General features: G+C 49.9%; 4 protein-coding genes across 4 annotated transcripts; 2 read left to right on the forward strand and 2 right to left on the reverse strand.

Moving 5' to 3' along the window:
• Nucleotides 1-300: 300 nt before the first annotated feature.
• BGZ61DRAFT_344073 (glycosyltransferase family 31 protein) lies at nt 301-1,817 on the reverse strand (the record flags this gene model as incomplete). Its single annotated transcript, XM_046239661.1, has 2 exons — nt 301-672; nt 729-1,817. 2 exons carry the CDS (start codon nt 1,815-1,817, stop codon nt 301-303), a joined length of 1,461 nt encoding a protein of 486 aa, XP_046108913.1.
• Nucleotides 1,818-2,949: 1,132 nt separating this feature from the next.
• On the forward strand, nt 2,950-5,328 carry BGZ61DRAFT_504183 (glycosyltransferase family 2 protein). Its single transcript, XM_046251792.1, has 3 exons — nt 2,950-3,745; nt 3,795-4,415; nt 4,479-5,328. The coding sequence occupies exons 1-3, from the start codon at nt 3,287-3,289 to the stop codon at nt 5,169-5,171; spliced, it is 1,773 nt and encodes a 590-aa protein (XP_046108914.1). The 5' UTR covers nt 2,950-3,286; the 3' UTR covers nt 5,172-5,328.
• Nucleotides 5,329-7,376: 2,048 nt separating this feature from the next.
• BGZ61DRAFT_344169 (alcohol dehydrogenase) lies at nt 7,377-8,375 on the forward strand (the record flags this gene model as incomplete). The annotated part of the gene is made up of 1 exon (XM_046239672.1): nt 7,377-8,375. One exon carries the CDS (start codon nt 7,377-7,379, stop codon nt 8,373-8,375), a length of 999 nt encoding a protein of 332 aa, XP_046108915.1.
• A 168-nt stretch (nt 8,376-8,543) lies between these two features.
• Nucleotides 8,544-10,291, reverse strand: BGZ61DRAFT_445833 (uncharacterized protein). Its single transcript, XM_046245136.1, has one exon. The coding sequence runs from the start codon at nt 10,235-10,237 to the stop codon at nt 8,957-8,959; it is 1,281 nt and encodes a 426-aa protein (XP_046108916.1). The 5' UTR covers nt 10,238-10,291; the 3' UTR covers nt 8,544-8,956.
• Nucleotides 10,292-13,829: the final 3,538 nt, after the last annotated feature.

Raw genomic sequence — 13,829 nt, forward strand, 5'->3', positions numbered from 1 at the left:
GGTAGATAGAGCATTGACCAAAGATTGCCCTCCCAATTCAATGCATCCCTCAGGGACGATTTCGGGCAAGAGTCCCTCTTTAGAAGAAATAGCTGCTTCGCCTGCCCCAGTCTTACTGCTTAACTGGACTCAAAGAAATATCATGTCTTACAGGGAGTACCTGCACCCCCGCGTAGCTGTCAGCCGGATCGTAATAGCCGCTGCAGCTAATAAGGCCCTAATCCGCAGAGACCCCAGACCCCAGACCTTAGACCCCAGACCTTAGACCTTAGACCTTAGACTTTATTATTATATCATAACTCAAACGCAAGCCCATTTATCTAACCGTTCTGGTAACCAGCCACTGGTGTGCTTCAACGATGTTTTCCTCTGCGACATTGCCGATGCAAAGCCCTGGCCCATAATCATCTTGTCGTCCATCTTGCACAAGTCCTCCACGAATGTCCACTGAACGCAGTTGGACCAGCCCGTGCAGGCTGCCTGGCAAGCCTCAACCGACTCCCAACCCTTGTTCCAGAGATCCGCATTGTACTCATCTTCTGGGTGCGGCGGTGCGTCTTTGTTGGCAGAGGTGACTTCGTAGAGATTGGCCATGTTGTCCCACCACTCGAGCGGCTTCTGGATGCTGGGAAGAATCATTTTGGAGAAGAAGTCGCGATGGAGAAGCGGTTTCTGAAGCGCACTGTTAGTTTTACCATTAAAGGACTTTGACACAGAAAAGAACATACCGAAAAGTCCCATGCCTTCTCCAACTCGTAGTACTGCGACACATCCCGATTGTGCACCTTGTGCCAAGACAGCAAAGGATGGCACCAATTGTGCATGCTAAAGGCAAAGGTCCAGTGAACAACGGGATTAAATCCCCATGTGAACTTTCCGTCGCCGCCATTCTCTCCAAACTTGACGCCGTACTTGTCCAGAGCGTGCGCGAGGACCTGGTCGCCGCAGCAGTGGTCGGCCGTGTACTCGTAATACTCTTCAGTCAGGTTCGAGTTTTTGCCAAATGACGCCTCCCACGCGCCGCGAGATACCGCGAAGCCTGCGCCGCCATGGGCAAAGACCACGTCGGACTTGGCCGCGTAGCTGCCCAGATATTGAGGCTTGCGCCAGTCAAACTTCGACAGGTATGCCAGCACGTTGGGCAAGAAGAGGTACGCATCATCTTCCATGTAGATGTACCACTTGGCAGCGGGCCAGTTCTCGCCCGCATGCTGCATGAGCGGGATGAATTTGTACTTGTCAATGATCCAGCCGCCCGTCGGGCCCCATTCGTCGCCATTCACGCCGGCGGCTTCGGCGTAGTAGTTGTTGGCCATGTACTCAGGCTGGTCGCGGTAGACGTCAAAGTCAGGTCTGGCTTTTGCGGAATCCGTCATGTTTGCGAGCACGTCGATAATGTCGAAGCGGCCGATTGTCTCCGGGTAGTCCGAGTAGACGACGACGTTGTCTGGGCTCACGCGTTCGCTGGCGAGGGTGGTGGTCAAATGAACGAGCAGTCGCTTCCACATGGTTGTGCCGCCGGTTTTGACAATGAGCAGCACATCGTCTTTGGTGAGTGCTTCACCGAGAGGAACGTCCTTGAATGACTGTGTTGAAGCTGGAGGCTCCTCTACGACAGCGCTGGTATCGCTGGCCGTCTCGTTCTGCGCCGGCGCATGCTCAGGTTGCTCCGAATGTTGAGTCGGGTCTTCCAAGATCTCTGGATACACGCGCCCGTAGTTTCCTACCGACGGGTCAATCAAATAATAGATGAGTCCAATGCATAGCGCAATGATGACGGCCGGCACCAGGCGATTGTTTCGATACGTGACAATCATGACGGCCACATGGAAGATTCGTCAAGCAGCTGAGTCCGGTTTGCGGACGACAAGAACCACAAAAGAGCGTGGTCGATGAGGTCAAGTATCACAGGCCGGCTCCAGTAGGGCTGATGCAGGGATCAAGGGGCAGCCTCCACCGGAGATGGATCTCGGTGATTTCCCAAACAGGCTGGCGACGGTTTAAGGAGATGCAATGCGTGACCCATGTGTATTTATTACGGCCCACAACTGCTGCGGTATCGACAGGGGCTTCGTCTCATGACGCGGCTTCATGGTGAAATTGGCTGTGCTTCATTTGCAGATTGATTATCGGCATCTCGGTCCGGCCCGGGTGATCAAAACTCTCCCTCCTGTAGATGCTCGTGATGGCGAGAATACGAGCCGATTCTAGTCAAAGGATCTTCACGATTGCTCAAACTCACGAGGCCGCTAATTTTAGTGTCAACTCCTCCTCATACCACGTAGTATAATGCGCCACTGAGGCGGGAATGGACGGGTATATTAAGTCTGTGCTAAGAAATCGGCCGAGTGCAACGTCAACGTCCCCAGAACTCCAGGATCCCTCCCCTATTTCGTCCCACTCAAACGTATTTGTCACGGGTGAAGTGGACCGTTTTCACACATTGTGAAGATGCACGCTCTTAGCGTGCGGCGAAGTCTCCGAGCCCACGGAGCCGTTTTCGAGGAATGCAGATCATTGTCAGTTCCGGAAGCCTAATCAACTCGACCGGACTAATCAAAGGCCATTATTACAAGAAGCCCACTCCTTTTACCGAATGACTCCTTGGTAGGCTGTGTCACAAGGAAGGTCGTGTTGTTGCCAAGCTAGACGACTTCTAGAGCGCATGAAAATTGGGCTTTTCCCACCTATAGCTGCATGGTGCTATATTGAAGGGTCGTATTCTCGCGTTTGGCCCTATCGCATTCATCGCAGCCCACTCCGGCGCATGGGATTTTAATTCGGCGGTCAATTCCTAATATCGCAACGCCCGAAACAAGGCGGCCGCTGTCCCTCCTGTAGGGCTAGGGCAGATTTTTTACCCCTGGCATTACCCATACGGATGGGCGACTCCCGGTCGATATCCCAGCATCTCCAGGAATATCTTGGCTTCCCCAAGACGCGATTCCCAATGAGGAGCAACTAATAGGCCAGACCCTCGTATTCCCCAGGGTTCAGTGCTGGACATCTTTGACAGCTCGTTACAGCCAAGAGCCGTGATGAGGCCATTCCACTAAGGAATATTGCCTCCTGACGCTAAGGATGCCGCTGCAGCCGGCCTATTTACACTTCTGGGTGCGTCAGAGGGGGAGTTATTTTTATCTGTCTGGACGAAAGATGTACCCTTTTACTCTCCCCTTATCTTCTCTTTGATCTTGGATACTCGTATACGTGTATTGCTCCTCTGTAGCAGCAACACATCGCAGGTGGTGACTCCTGTTCAGTGGCGGGTATCAACATCTCGACCATGGAGAAATACCCGGAAGAAGATGTCCAGCTTGCCAGTCAACGCGGCCAACACGTCAGTTGGCTGCGCAAAGCGGTCAATATTTTGGGATGCTTGATGGCGTTCCCCATTTATTGGATCATGACTGTGAACTGTAGATATCCCGTAACACTGGACTTGGCTTGCACCATTATGCTGGCTGAGCTCAATCGGTTCATCAACGAAGGCCGGCGCATCGGTTTTTACGCGGAACAATCTCGACCACGCAGCAAAATGGACTCGGAAAAGTTGGACTTGGAACGACAGTCTGCATCGCCGAGGTTGGACTGTGTAGCCGCCGTCGTGGGTTGGAGAGAGGACCCGACCTTGTTTACGCAGGCTCTGGAGAGCTACAAGGTGGCGAAGCATTGCTCATTCATGCTGGTTGGCATCGACGGAGACGAGGAAGAAGATCAAGACATGGCTCGCGTTTTCAACAAGGTAAGACACGCCAGTTGTTTCTTTACAGGACATATTCTGACATATTTAGGTGTACCCTCGTCAATCAAGGACCATTCACATCCCGGAGCCACTGGGCACTGCAGCTGAGCATTTCATGACCAAGATGGCCTCAATGAAGAAGCAGTACGGCGAGGAAATTGACGAAGACGAGTGCCACAACCTTGCCATGGATCACTGCATCCAGCTGGCGCGTCGCACTCTAGAGCAGGAGAAGATCGACTTTCGGGGAGTTGATGGCGTCCGGCAGCTGTGCATTCGGCAAAAGCACATGCATAAGAAGGGAATTATGTTCACCACCTACGTCTTCTCCCTTGTCATTGCCGATATGCTGGGCCTTGAATTTCTTTGGTCGTCGGACTCGGACACCTTGGTTCTGCCGGACTCACTCGAGCGCACCGTCAACGCCATTGCTGCTGATCCCAAGATCGGAGGAGCCAGTTCTGGTCTCATTGTCCACAACGAGTCGGAGACGGCAGTTACTAAACTGTCGGCTACTGTGTACTGGGGCGAACTCTACCTGACCCGATCTACTCCAGCAGCTACTGCGACGAGTGATTGCCAGAGTGGGCCAAGCACGGTGTTCCGACTCGCAGCTTTGCCATCAATTCTTGTCCCATGGTATCTCCAGACGGTCATGGGTAAGCGAATGGTGAGAATATAATTACCCCCTCTCTTGGTTAGTACACGTGAAGACTAACGAGTCATATTTCAGATTATCAATGAGGACCGACACTTGACGACCAATCTCCTATCTCGCGGCTGGGGCGTTGTCTTCGCCTCAGACGTGCTTACCGCCACGGAGACGCCGACAACTCTTTCAAGATGGATCATGCAACAAGTGCGATGGGCACGTGCAACGCATATTGAATCTCTCCTCCAGCCGAAAGTCTACCTCATGAGCCATCCGCTACTCTTTTACGGAATGGCCAAACGCGAGTCTGGCCCTGTACTTGGAGCCTTTGCCGTGCTCTATTACTTCCTCACTTCTCGACAGCTGTTTGTCATCTGCGTCTTTGATCTCGCGATGCGCATGGCAGTCAGCACGACCTACAATATTCTGAGAAATCCCCAGAGACTTACTAGAAAGTCACTGGTTTGGGTTATCCCTGGGATATTCTTTTACTACGTTCCCCTGCCAGCTATCCACGTCTGGAGCATGATGACGCTCACTGCCGATGGATGGGGGACTACCATGCGCGCAGCCAGTGAACGTTCTCGCGCATCAAGCAGGAGAAAGGCGTGGTGGGAGCTCGGATTTGTAGTAGTCTGGATGGGAATTGTTGCAGGAGCACTGGCAAGATGGGTTGCGACGAGTCATGGTCTGAGCCCAGAGCATCGAGCCCTTTCGATGCTCCTGAGTTCTCTTATCGCATCATTTAGCGCCTGGGTGGTATTAATAAAGTAGACGGTAAAGGTTAAACTAATAGAGAGCGGCTCTGTGGTAGGACGGAGATCGCCGGGGCGCAAATGGATGGTGCTTGGTCAATACTTTCGACCAACTAGAAGACCTCTTCTAAACCTAGACACAGATAAACAAAATAGACTCAAGAGTTCGATATCTGAAATTAGTTTGATCGACAGCCGCGAGTACAGACAAGTTCCAATATATCACGAGCATACTACTAAGTCTCCCCCAACAAGCAGAAGCAAAGTCCCGTCACATTAAGCGCCAGGATTTGTGGGTAAAATAAAATGATTCCAGGGGTGCCGTTGACCGTCCTCGCACGTCTAGTGTGCATAGTCCACGGCAGGGCTGGAAATATCCGTAGGGCGCACCATGCGCATCAAATTGACCACTTGTGAAGGATGCGAAAGAAGCACCATAGGCAGGAAACTCACGGCCCCGAATTACGACTAATATTGTAGGGAATTAGGTATGTTGACAGTTGCTTCACCATATGCACCGCGGCGGCCTTGCTTGTGTCGTATGAGGACTCGCTAGGAGCCTGCTATTAAACACTGTGATGCTCGCCGTAGTGATTATATGGCTTGATGCATGGTTATTCTGCTGCAACCAGAAGATTAACATAGCCGCTCGACTCTTAGTTTCGTCTATCCCATCTACGAGGCTTTGCGTAGCAGTGATGCCGCGCAGGGTCTGTTAAAGTTTTCCATATCTAGATGATGTCAGTCAACGGACTATGTGACTTCTTCAATCGGGACGACAGATGGTATTGTTGCCGATATCCAGACAGCCACCACGTTTCTCGAAAGCTCCGTTGAGGGACTTTTTACTCCCACAGAATTTATTGTCACTGCTGTATGTCTCGGAGGTCACGTCAGTTGGGATATCCTGGCAAGAGATCATCGCATTCAAAAAGCCATAATCATCGTCGGATCGCCGAATCTAACAGAAATGCTCCTAGAGTAGCTAGGATGGTACACCTCTATGACAGATGTACCTGATGCTATGGAAGAATGGCCCAAATCGACAGAAACGTCTATTTAGCTCGAGACAAGAGTGTCTGGGGGATCTCCGGCAAAGAAATCCTCATCTCGAATGGTGCCATCGATCCTCTCGTTCCGTCCAAGTTCACCTCGCCTTGGGTAGAAAGCTATGGTGCTAACAACAAGGTTACGCTTTTTAAACAAGAGGACAACGGGCATTTGGTGTCAAATAATAGTCAAGATGGCAGATTAAGTAATGGGGGTCTTGGCTTAGATCTCTTAAACATGTGGTCGATGTTAGATTGACTGTCTCAGACTTCTCATCAATATCCTGCATCCCTCTCGCCTTGATGACGAGAAAGGAACCAGGATCCTGTAGGCTGAGAGTTTTTATTGACACTTGGACCGCCATCAATAGCTCCAATATGGACGAGAATTGAGGATCCAGCAGGACTTGTCTCGGGAAACCCCACTGAGACACCAAGAGATGAAACCTAGAAGATCGATGATGCTTTAGACTCTGTTGAAGCCGACTCGCGTGTCCTCATCCGTCAGCCCGACTTTATCACCTACCTACCTTTGTCACGGGGATGCGCGTGCATTAGGTGGCGCTAACCAGGATCGTTTGCGGGGAAATACCACTCTGCACATCGCAAGTACGGCTGCAAGAAGTTTAAAACTCCGTGTTAAGAAATGGCCATTGTACCTTTAGCTCTTATATTGAAAGGGATCAGGGAACCTCTTGAGTATCATGTATCAATTACTGATCAGACTGTTGGATGGCTGTCGCTCCAGGGTAGTACCGGTAGAACCCAAACTGGAGCCAAGCCCATGTTACTCGCTTCAGTTTAGTTTTGGGGTATTTCATCTACCGCGGTCGTTTGCCGTGTTGAAGCTAGTAGAACCCCGCTGAGTAGTCTGCGGAGCTTCGAATAGTCGTGTCGGATATTCGGATTTGGGTATACTTGACAAGCCCCAAGTAAAACCCCAACCATCTGCCACATCTCGGATCTATCCTTCCGAGAACTCATCACATCGACATCTTTACACATCTATACCTTTCAAAAGCTGACCGAACTCACCCCGCATCAAGGTGGTGACCAATATCGAAATTGCCTCTTCTCAAGCCATGTCGAAGATTTCTGTACCGTCGGCGCAAAGCGCCATTGTCGTCAAGAAGTTGGGCAAAGACTGGGAGTTAGAGATCAACCGCTCTTACGCCATGCCCCAACTTGAGCCGGGCCAGGCCCTTGTTCGGCTGTCACATACAGGAGTCTGCCATTCGGACCTTTCCTTAATCAATGGAGGATGGAATCGACAGATGGTTTGCGACGTACCTGGTCATGAGGGAGTAGGCGAGGTGGTCGCCTATCATGGCGACACGGATCCATCTACAGTGCCGCCGCTGGGGACCAAGGTTGGCGTTCCATTAATTCGACGCCCTTGTGGAACCTGCATGCCCTGCAAACTCGTCGACGGTGAAGTGATGTGTCCCCACAGCGGGTTCAACGGTTTGGAGACCAACGGCACATATCAACAGTACATATCGGTATATACCTCGTACCTCGTGTTACTGCCAGAGTCGCCAACAATCGGAGACGCTCTTTTTGCACCGGTCCTCTGCGGAGGTGTCACTGCGTACAAGGCACTGAAGAAGTGTGGCGCCGGGAAGGGAGACTGGGTTGTCATTGCAGGAGCTGGAGGCGGACTGGGCAGCTTCGCGGTGCAGTACGGCGTAGCGATGGGTATGCGTGTTATTGGGATTGACACAGGTGAAGAGAAGAAGGAGGCCACGCTGAGACTCGGCGCTACAGCTTTTGTCGACTACCGCGGAGAGGGTGAGGTGCCCCAGAGAGTCAACGATCTTACTGGCGGCGCCGGTGTTAAAGCCGCCATCGTTCTTGCGCCCAGCGAGGTGACATACAACCAAGCCCTGCTGTATGTTGGTTATCAGGGGTGCATTGTGTGCGTTGGACTTCCTCACGAGGACGTCCGGATGGCTGTGCCGCCAGGCCTTGTTATCCACCGCGACATCACCATCCGTGGATCCATGGTTGGCACCCGCAAGGATATTGCTGAGGCACTTGACTATGTAGTTCGTGGGCTTGTGAAACCCGATGTGGTAGTTCACCATCCCGAGGACATTGTACAGATCTACCAGAAGATGGAAAAGAACAATGTTGTTGGTCGAGCAGTGCTGGAGTTTAGTCGTTTTGAATAAATATGGGGATTACGCGATAGTTTGTACAGCCGCTTGCTGAATATTGAAAAGAAAATCACACCAAATATTACCGTCGAAATGGTGAGACCAAATTCGCCCATGAGCAGAGTAATGAACCTGGTTTCTTTGACTTGATTAATTAATAACATAATGTCCCATGGCCAGCTCTTTGAATGTAAGTCTATTTCATCTACGAATGAATAAATAGGCATTGTTTCATACTCCAAATGAATCCTTTAATTGTGATAACCACAGTCTGCCCAGGAACGTGTTTGTAGTAGTCAGCTACATACTATTGCAAATGTCAGTGTTCGAAGCAATGCCCGGATGGACGTGGAACTCCTCATCGTGATACAAATGGCAATTCGGCCCAAACATCCCAAAGGCATATTTACGCAGACTCCGGCTTCCGAAAAAGATAAGAGTAACTGGTCACATGCGCGTTTATAGAGAGCCAAACTGACTCATGTGCCAGATTGGCGCCCTTCATATAGGAGTGAACTCATTTGATTGCCGGTATACACTAGACTAACCTCGAGTTTATGTTGAACCTGCCAACATCCTGATTACAATTACCAGTCTTAACTGTCCAAGTCGTCTTCGAGAGCCAAAATTGGAAATGCCAGCCACTGAGACCAATATCCTTGGAGGCGTTCAGCTATAGACTCGATAATAAAACGGCCGGCGTCCCCAACAATCCAAGCATTGCGACACCGATGAAGCAGCACTGCGTAAAAGGCAAGTATAATTAAAGCCTCGGGCTTCTGTTGATCGATCATGGCGGTGAACTCAGCGCTAACATGAACGGGAAACGTCATAATCGACGCCGATCGTCGTGTAGATACTTTGGCAATGCGATGATACATCCGGAATGATTTTTCAAGGATTTTGGCTGTGTCTCGACAGATTTGAATTGATGTCGTGCTTAAATCCGAATGATCGAGCATCTCCTGTAAAGGACCACACTCAATATCCAAATCTTCTGTATTGACGGTGCCGCCGGGGTCTTGTGAAAGCTCTGTCCCCATGGCGTCGCGAATAATGTGCCACCAATCTCCAACTATGGCGTTAACACCGCGATGAACAAGGAGATAGTTGGCGAATTGATCAAGAAAAGCGGCGAAATCATTTCTGTTGCTCTTGAGAGTCTGCTGTAGAACGTGGACAGCGATGAATGATGAAAAGTAAAACATGGGAAGACATGTCGTTTCTGAAGGCTGCTCGCAATCATTGTTGAAGAGCAATATGCTGCGTCCTTGGAGTTGTGTGGCTAGAAGGCTATAGCGTTCAGCTTGTTCCGGCTGAATCGTGGCTAGATGAAGTGCCGAGAGTGCCAGAAGTGCGTGCATTAAATATGGAGTCGCCAATGCTACTTCCAGCCCTCTGATAGCCATGCCTTCTGTTAATTCGTTGGCCATGAGGACCTCGAATTTGCTGCTTTCAAAGTGGTGGAGCAGTGACAAGTGCTCCATGGAAAATAACAGATCATTGCGTGCCGGGGTGAAATCTTCAGTATCGGTTTCGATTGGTGTACCATCGGGCTCTGACGGAGGGTTTGAGTGTGATGTGGCGCCATACTCAGGCCCAGTCGATGGCCCGGCAGTTTCAGTGCTCGAAGAAGGTTTTGGAGTTTTCGAGGGCGGCTTATGTAGCTCCTGGATGGAGTTCAGATAGAAGCAGTTTCGATCAGCCTTGCTGCAGTTGATGCACCGTGGCCGAGTCTCATCGCATCTCATATGCCTCCTCTTGCACTCAACACATCCACGCCGTGATCTGCGGTGCTTCCGCCGTGATCGAGCGGTATCTTCGTCACCAGCACCAGGGGAATGAAAGCCCGTGAAGGCGGGAGAAAATGACGACATACAAAAGGCGGCAGTAATGAGCAGCTGGGAAGTGGGAACATTTCCGATAGTGACTGAGAATGAAGGAGAAAAAAATACATTACCTGACTCGGCAAATCAGCCTCGTATTTCCACACGATCCGTCACGTGATGCAAAACTGCAAATTTAACGCCAAACTGTCAGGTGGTGGAAACTGCCATAACTAAACGATGCAAGATAGTTTGATTAGTGCTCAAGGAGGCTAGATAAGACCTTAGATTGCTTTTTTTTTTTCTGATGTAGCGATACTTCCAGGCCCAGCCGTTTGTTGAATACCGTACGTTAAATTCGATCATAGCAAAAGTGCTCAATGGAGTGTGAACCAAATCTGATTATTGTCCTCATCTAGGATGACCTCCCGCCCCTTCCTGTCTTGTGGAGGGATTTTCAGTCATCGGGATATTGAATATCAGAGGATGATGCAGATCCAGTTGATTATGCCGCTACAGGAGATGTCAATCCAGCACCATACCAAATAAGAGTGCATGCACTGTCACGATGTGTATTTTGGATAACTGGACGTGTGATTGTCATAGCAATATCCTTAAGGATGGTAGCAAGTTGGAGCGGGAACTTGACGCAATGGAGAAAAGCGTACACTCAACCAGACACTCCAGATAATATAGGCTGGTATCATGCACTGGCTTAGTCCAAAGAATAATAATAAGAAGGGGTAGAGATGGAGTGTTAATATGGGTGGAAAAATATACCCACAGTATCTATTATATCTTGCGTCGTCGAGTTCTTATAGCCCGTGGCGCCCAATACACACTGGCTCACTCGTATTTTATTGATAGAAAAGGAATTATGAGTGGGGAAAGAAAACAACAAAGTTGGGACCGCTCGTTGTTAGTAAATGAGTCATTTTAGCGGCGGAAAAGAATAAAAACCAACACTCAACCATTGACTGATCCTTAGGGAGATATACAAAAACCATCGTACAGTCACCTTATAAGGTCAGCCTGAAGCTTCACGCCAGACTATATATTTATAGTCGTATGGATCCGAAGCTTCTATCTCCCAATAGGAAAACATCTAATAATTGGATAAGGATCGTGATGTGAGTTGAAATAGACTCGAATGAGTATCTCAAGATAAGGGAGAAAGGTTAATGACTTTGATGATAAATCTCTCGAGCCTACTGGCTCTCTGACTTCTACTACGAAAAATCTCAAGAATGAAAACGCAATGAAGTCTCTCAACTCTGTTTGCTGTTTCCTCCTCTATTTATCCCTAGAGGCATATTTGCTAGCGAACAGCTAGCCCCAGAGTCCCTGACCGCCCTCACATCATCGGGCTGAGAATGAACGGGAGTCAATCAGAATTATCGCATTGACGGCTACAGAAAAAATGGAATGAACACTCCGCTGATGTGTAGTGTAACTAAGGCCTATATTATATGTGACATAGATTACACGTTCATAACAGCGATGGTTGGTTTTTGTTTTGTTTTAAAATAAGCATGCCGTCGCGTTGCTCTCTTCACCTCTCGTACATCGTTCCATCTGATACTGTGACAGGCGGTTAGGGACGCTTGGGCTAGCTGGTCGCTAGCGGGGATGTCTCTAGGGTGACCCGGATGGGGTTAAAAGGGGAGGACAGTGCCGTCACTGGGGAAAGATCATCGCTTTTCCTTTCATCAGAGATTCTTCCTAGAAGTCAGAGAGGCCGGAAGGGCTCGAGGCTGCTAGGGAGTCGATTAATTGATTGCCTTCATTTTTGAGAGATTTATTTGAACCTTCTTGCCATCACTACGTTCCCTGTCCAACCTCCGTCTTCAACCTCCCTCAGATATCGGGCTGCCGCAGGCCCCATTGATGCCTTGCCAGCGAACTTTCCTGCGACCGACCCGATATTCTATCTCATGAGATGCTTCCCTATCAGGAGACATAAGCCTCAGATTGACCCGACCCCATACGCGTAATCTGGTGCAGCTTCGGGCTGACCGGCTAAGACGCCTGTGCGACGACTCTGTGCATTTCCCCTAGGGCAAGTTAATGAGTTGGGTGTTGTTTCCGTCCTTTCCTGCTGCTAAAATACCCATCTTCCTCCATCGCCACCTCCAGCTCACTTGGGTAGGTCAGAAAGAACAATGTCATCGTAAAGGCCATCAGTGAAACATCGAAAACATATAGCCGCGATTCGTGCCCCCGCAAGTAGCCTTCACTGCCCACCGCATACCGACAACAAGCGGAATGCAAAACTACATTCGGTACCGGAAAAGCTTTTAGAGGGGCGCAACGGTCAAGATTCCGAACACTACGATGAACACAATGGACGCTAGCCACTACGGTATGTACTGCCATTGCGGATAACCGTTGCATATCTCCAGGGTAGGCATCGTTTGTTGAACTGGCCTAGATGGGTGGGATACAGAGAGACGACGATGTGTCAGATGACGAGACTGCAAGGGTCCACAGGGGACGTCCCAATGGTTCGATATATATATTTCCCGTAATTTTGGTAGTATTATTCTTGTATGAACTAATGCCAAGTGAGGGAGCCGCGCGTTAATTGCGATTGTGAACCCGAACCTGTATTTCTATACGCGTACTAAGCTTGGTTAATGTCAGGTTGTACACGTATCCGAAAGAGGAAAAGTCCAGGCGGCATGGTTAATTTCCGCTGAGGAAGCGCCGACGCATTAACGCAGTCGAGGCGCTTTGGTGGGGCGTTGATGGTAGATCACCACAGCTGAGTTGGTTTCAGCGTCTGGAAATGACGCCGAGTGCGGTGGATTACAAGGCACCATCGGGCCTGATCTATCACTCTTACTGAAGGAGGATCCGTTCCCCAACTTCCCAAGCGGTTGCGTCTTTCCCACATGTCGATCTGTCAGAGTTCTGCTGAAGCGGAATGCAAAAACTGCCCCAAGAGATGGAATGGTCTTGACAGGAAAGAAATAAAGAAAATAAGATGAAACAAACCAAATGAAAAGTTCCGGTATGACGCCTTGACTGTCGCAGAGAACTGCCCTCAGACCCAATACCAGCCCGGACACAACCGCTCGCCCGCCATTTCACGGCGACCCCTGGCCTCAAGGACCAGATGTGGGAGCAGTAAGCATAGCCATTATGCATGAGCAGTCTGAGTGGGTTGAAGAACACGTGGCTGGCTGACCGCAGTCGCTGTTAGACCGCTTCACAAACGTTAGGCCCGTCAAAATACACGTATACACGGTCCGAGTCCAGGCCGTGAACGAGCCAAGCAATGGTCAGAAACGCACGACGGCCTATGCACCGTCATTGCCGCCAACAGAGTCAGTCTAGAGACCCCACTGTCTTAGATTACAAGGGTACACTGGGAAGGGTGATCTTGGCATCACTCGTATCCATTTTAGGGAGCATACGAATATGCTTAAATGTACGCATTTCTTACTCCTTCTTTCTCCTCGAGTCAACAACAGCACTTCTCATCTTTTCTCTGTAACGGAAAAAGTATTTTATTTTCCCATCGCCATTACCGAACATCCCATCCGAATCGAATGATCGACGTTGTCAACTTGTCTACGCAGCGACCAAAAACCAACATCTTCATTTCGAACGAAAGGGGTGGCATCCTCCCAAACCAAAC

The sequence above is a fragment of the Ilyonectria robusta genome (assembly GCF_021365365.1).
Source record: "Ilyonectria robusta strain PMI_751 chromosome Unknown BGZ61scaffold_4, whole genome shotgun sequence".
Classification (NCBI taxonomy): domain Eukaryota; kingdom Fungi; phylum Ascomycota; class Sordariomycetes; order Hypocreales; family Nectriaceae; genus Ilyonectria; species Ilyonectria robusta.

Bases quoted from the DNA above. Each gene is read 5' to 3' on its own strand.
- BGZ61DRAFT_504183 (XM_046251792.1), top strand. From the start codon at position 3,287: ATGGAGAAATACCCGGAAGAAGATGTCCAGCTTGCCAGTCAACGCGGC. The intron at 3,746-3,794 runs GTAAGACACGCC...TGACATATTTAG, and splicing joins TGGCTCGCGTTTTCAACAAG to GTGTACCCTCGTCAATCAAG. The intron at 4,416-4,478 runs GTGAGAATATAA...GTCATATTTCAG, and splicing joins CGGTCATGGGTAAGCGAATG to ATTATCAATGAGGACCGACA.
- BGZ61DRAFT_445833 (XM_046245136.1), bottom strand. From the start codon at position 10,237: ATGTCGTCATTTTCTCCCGCCTTCACGGGCTTTCATTCCCCTGGTGCT.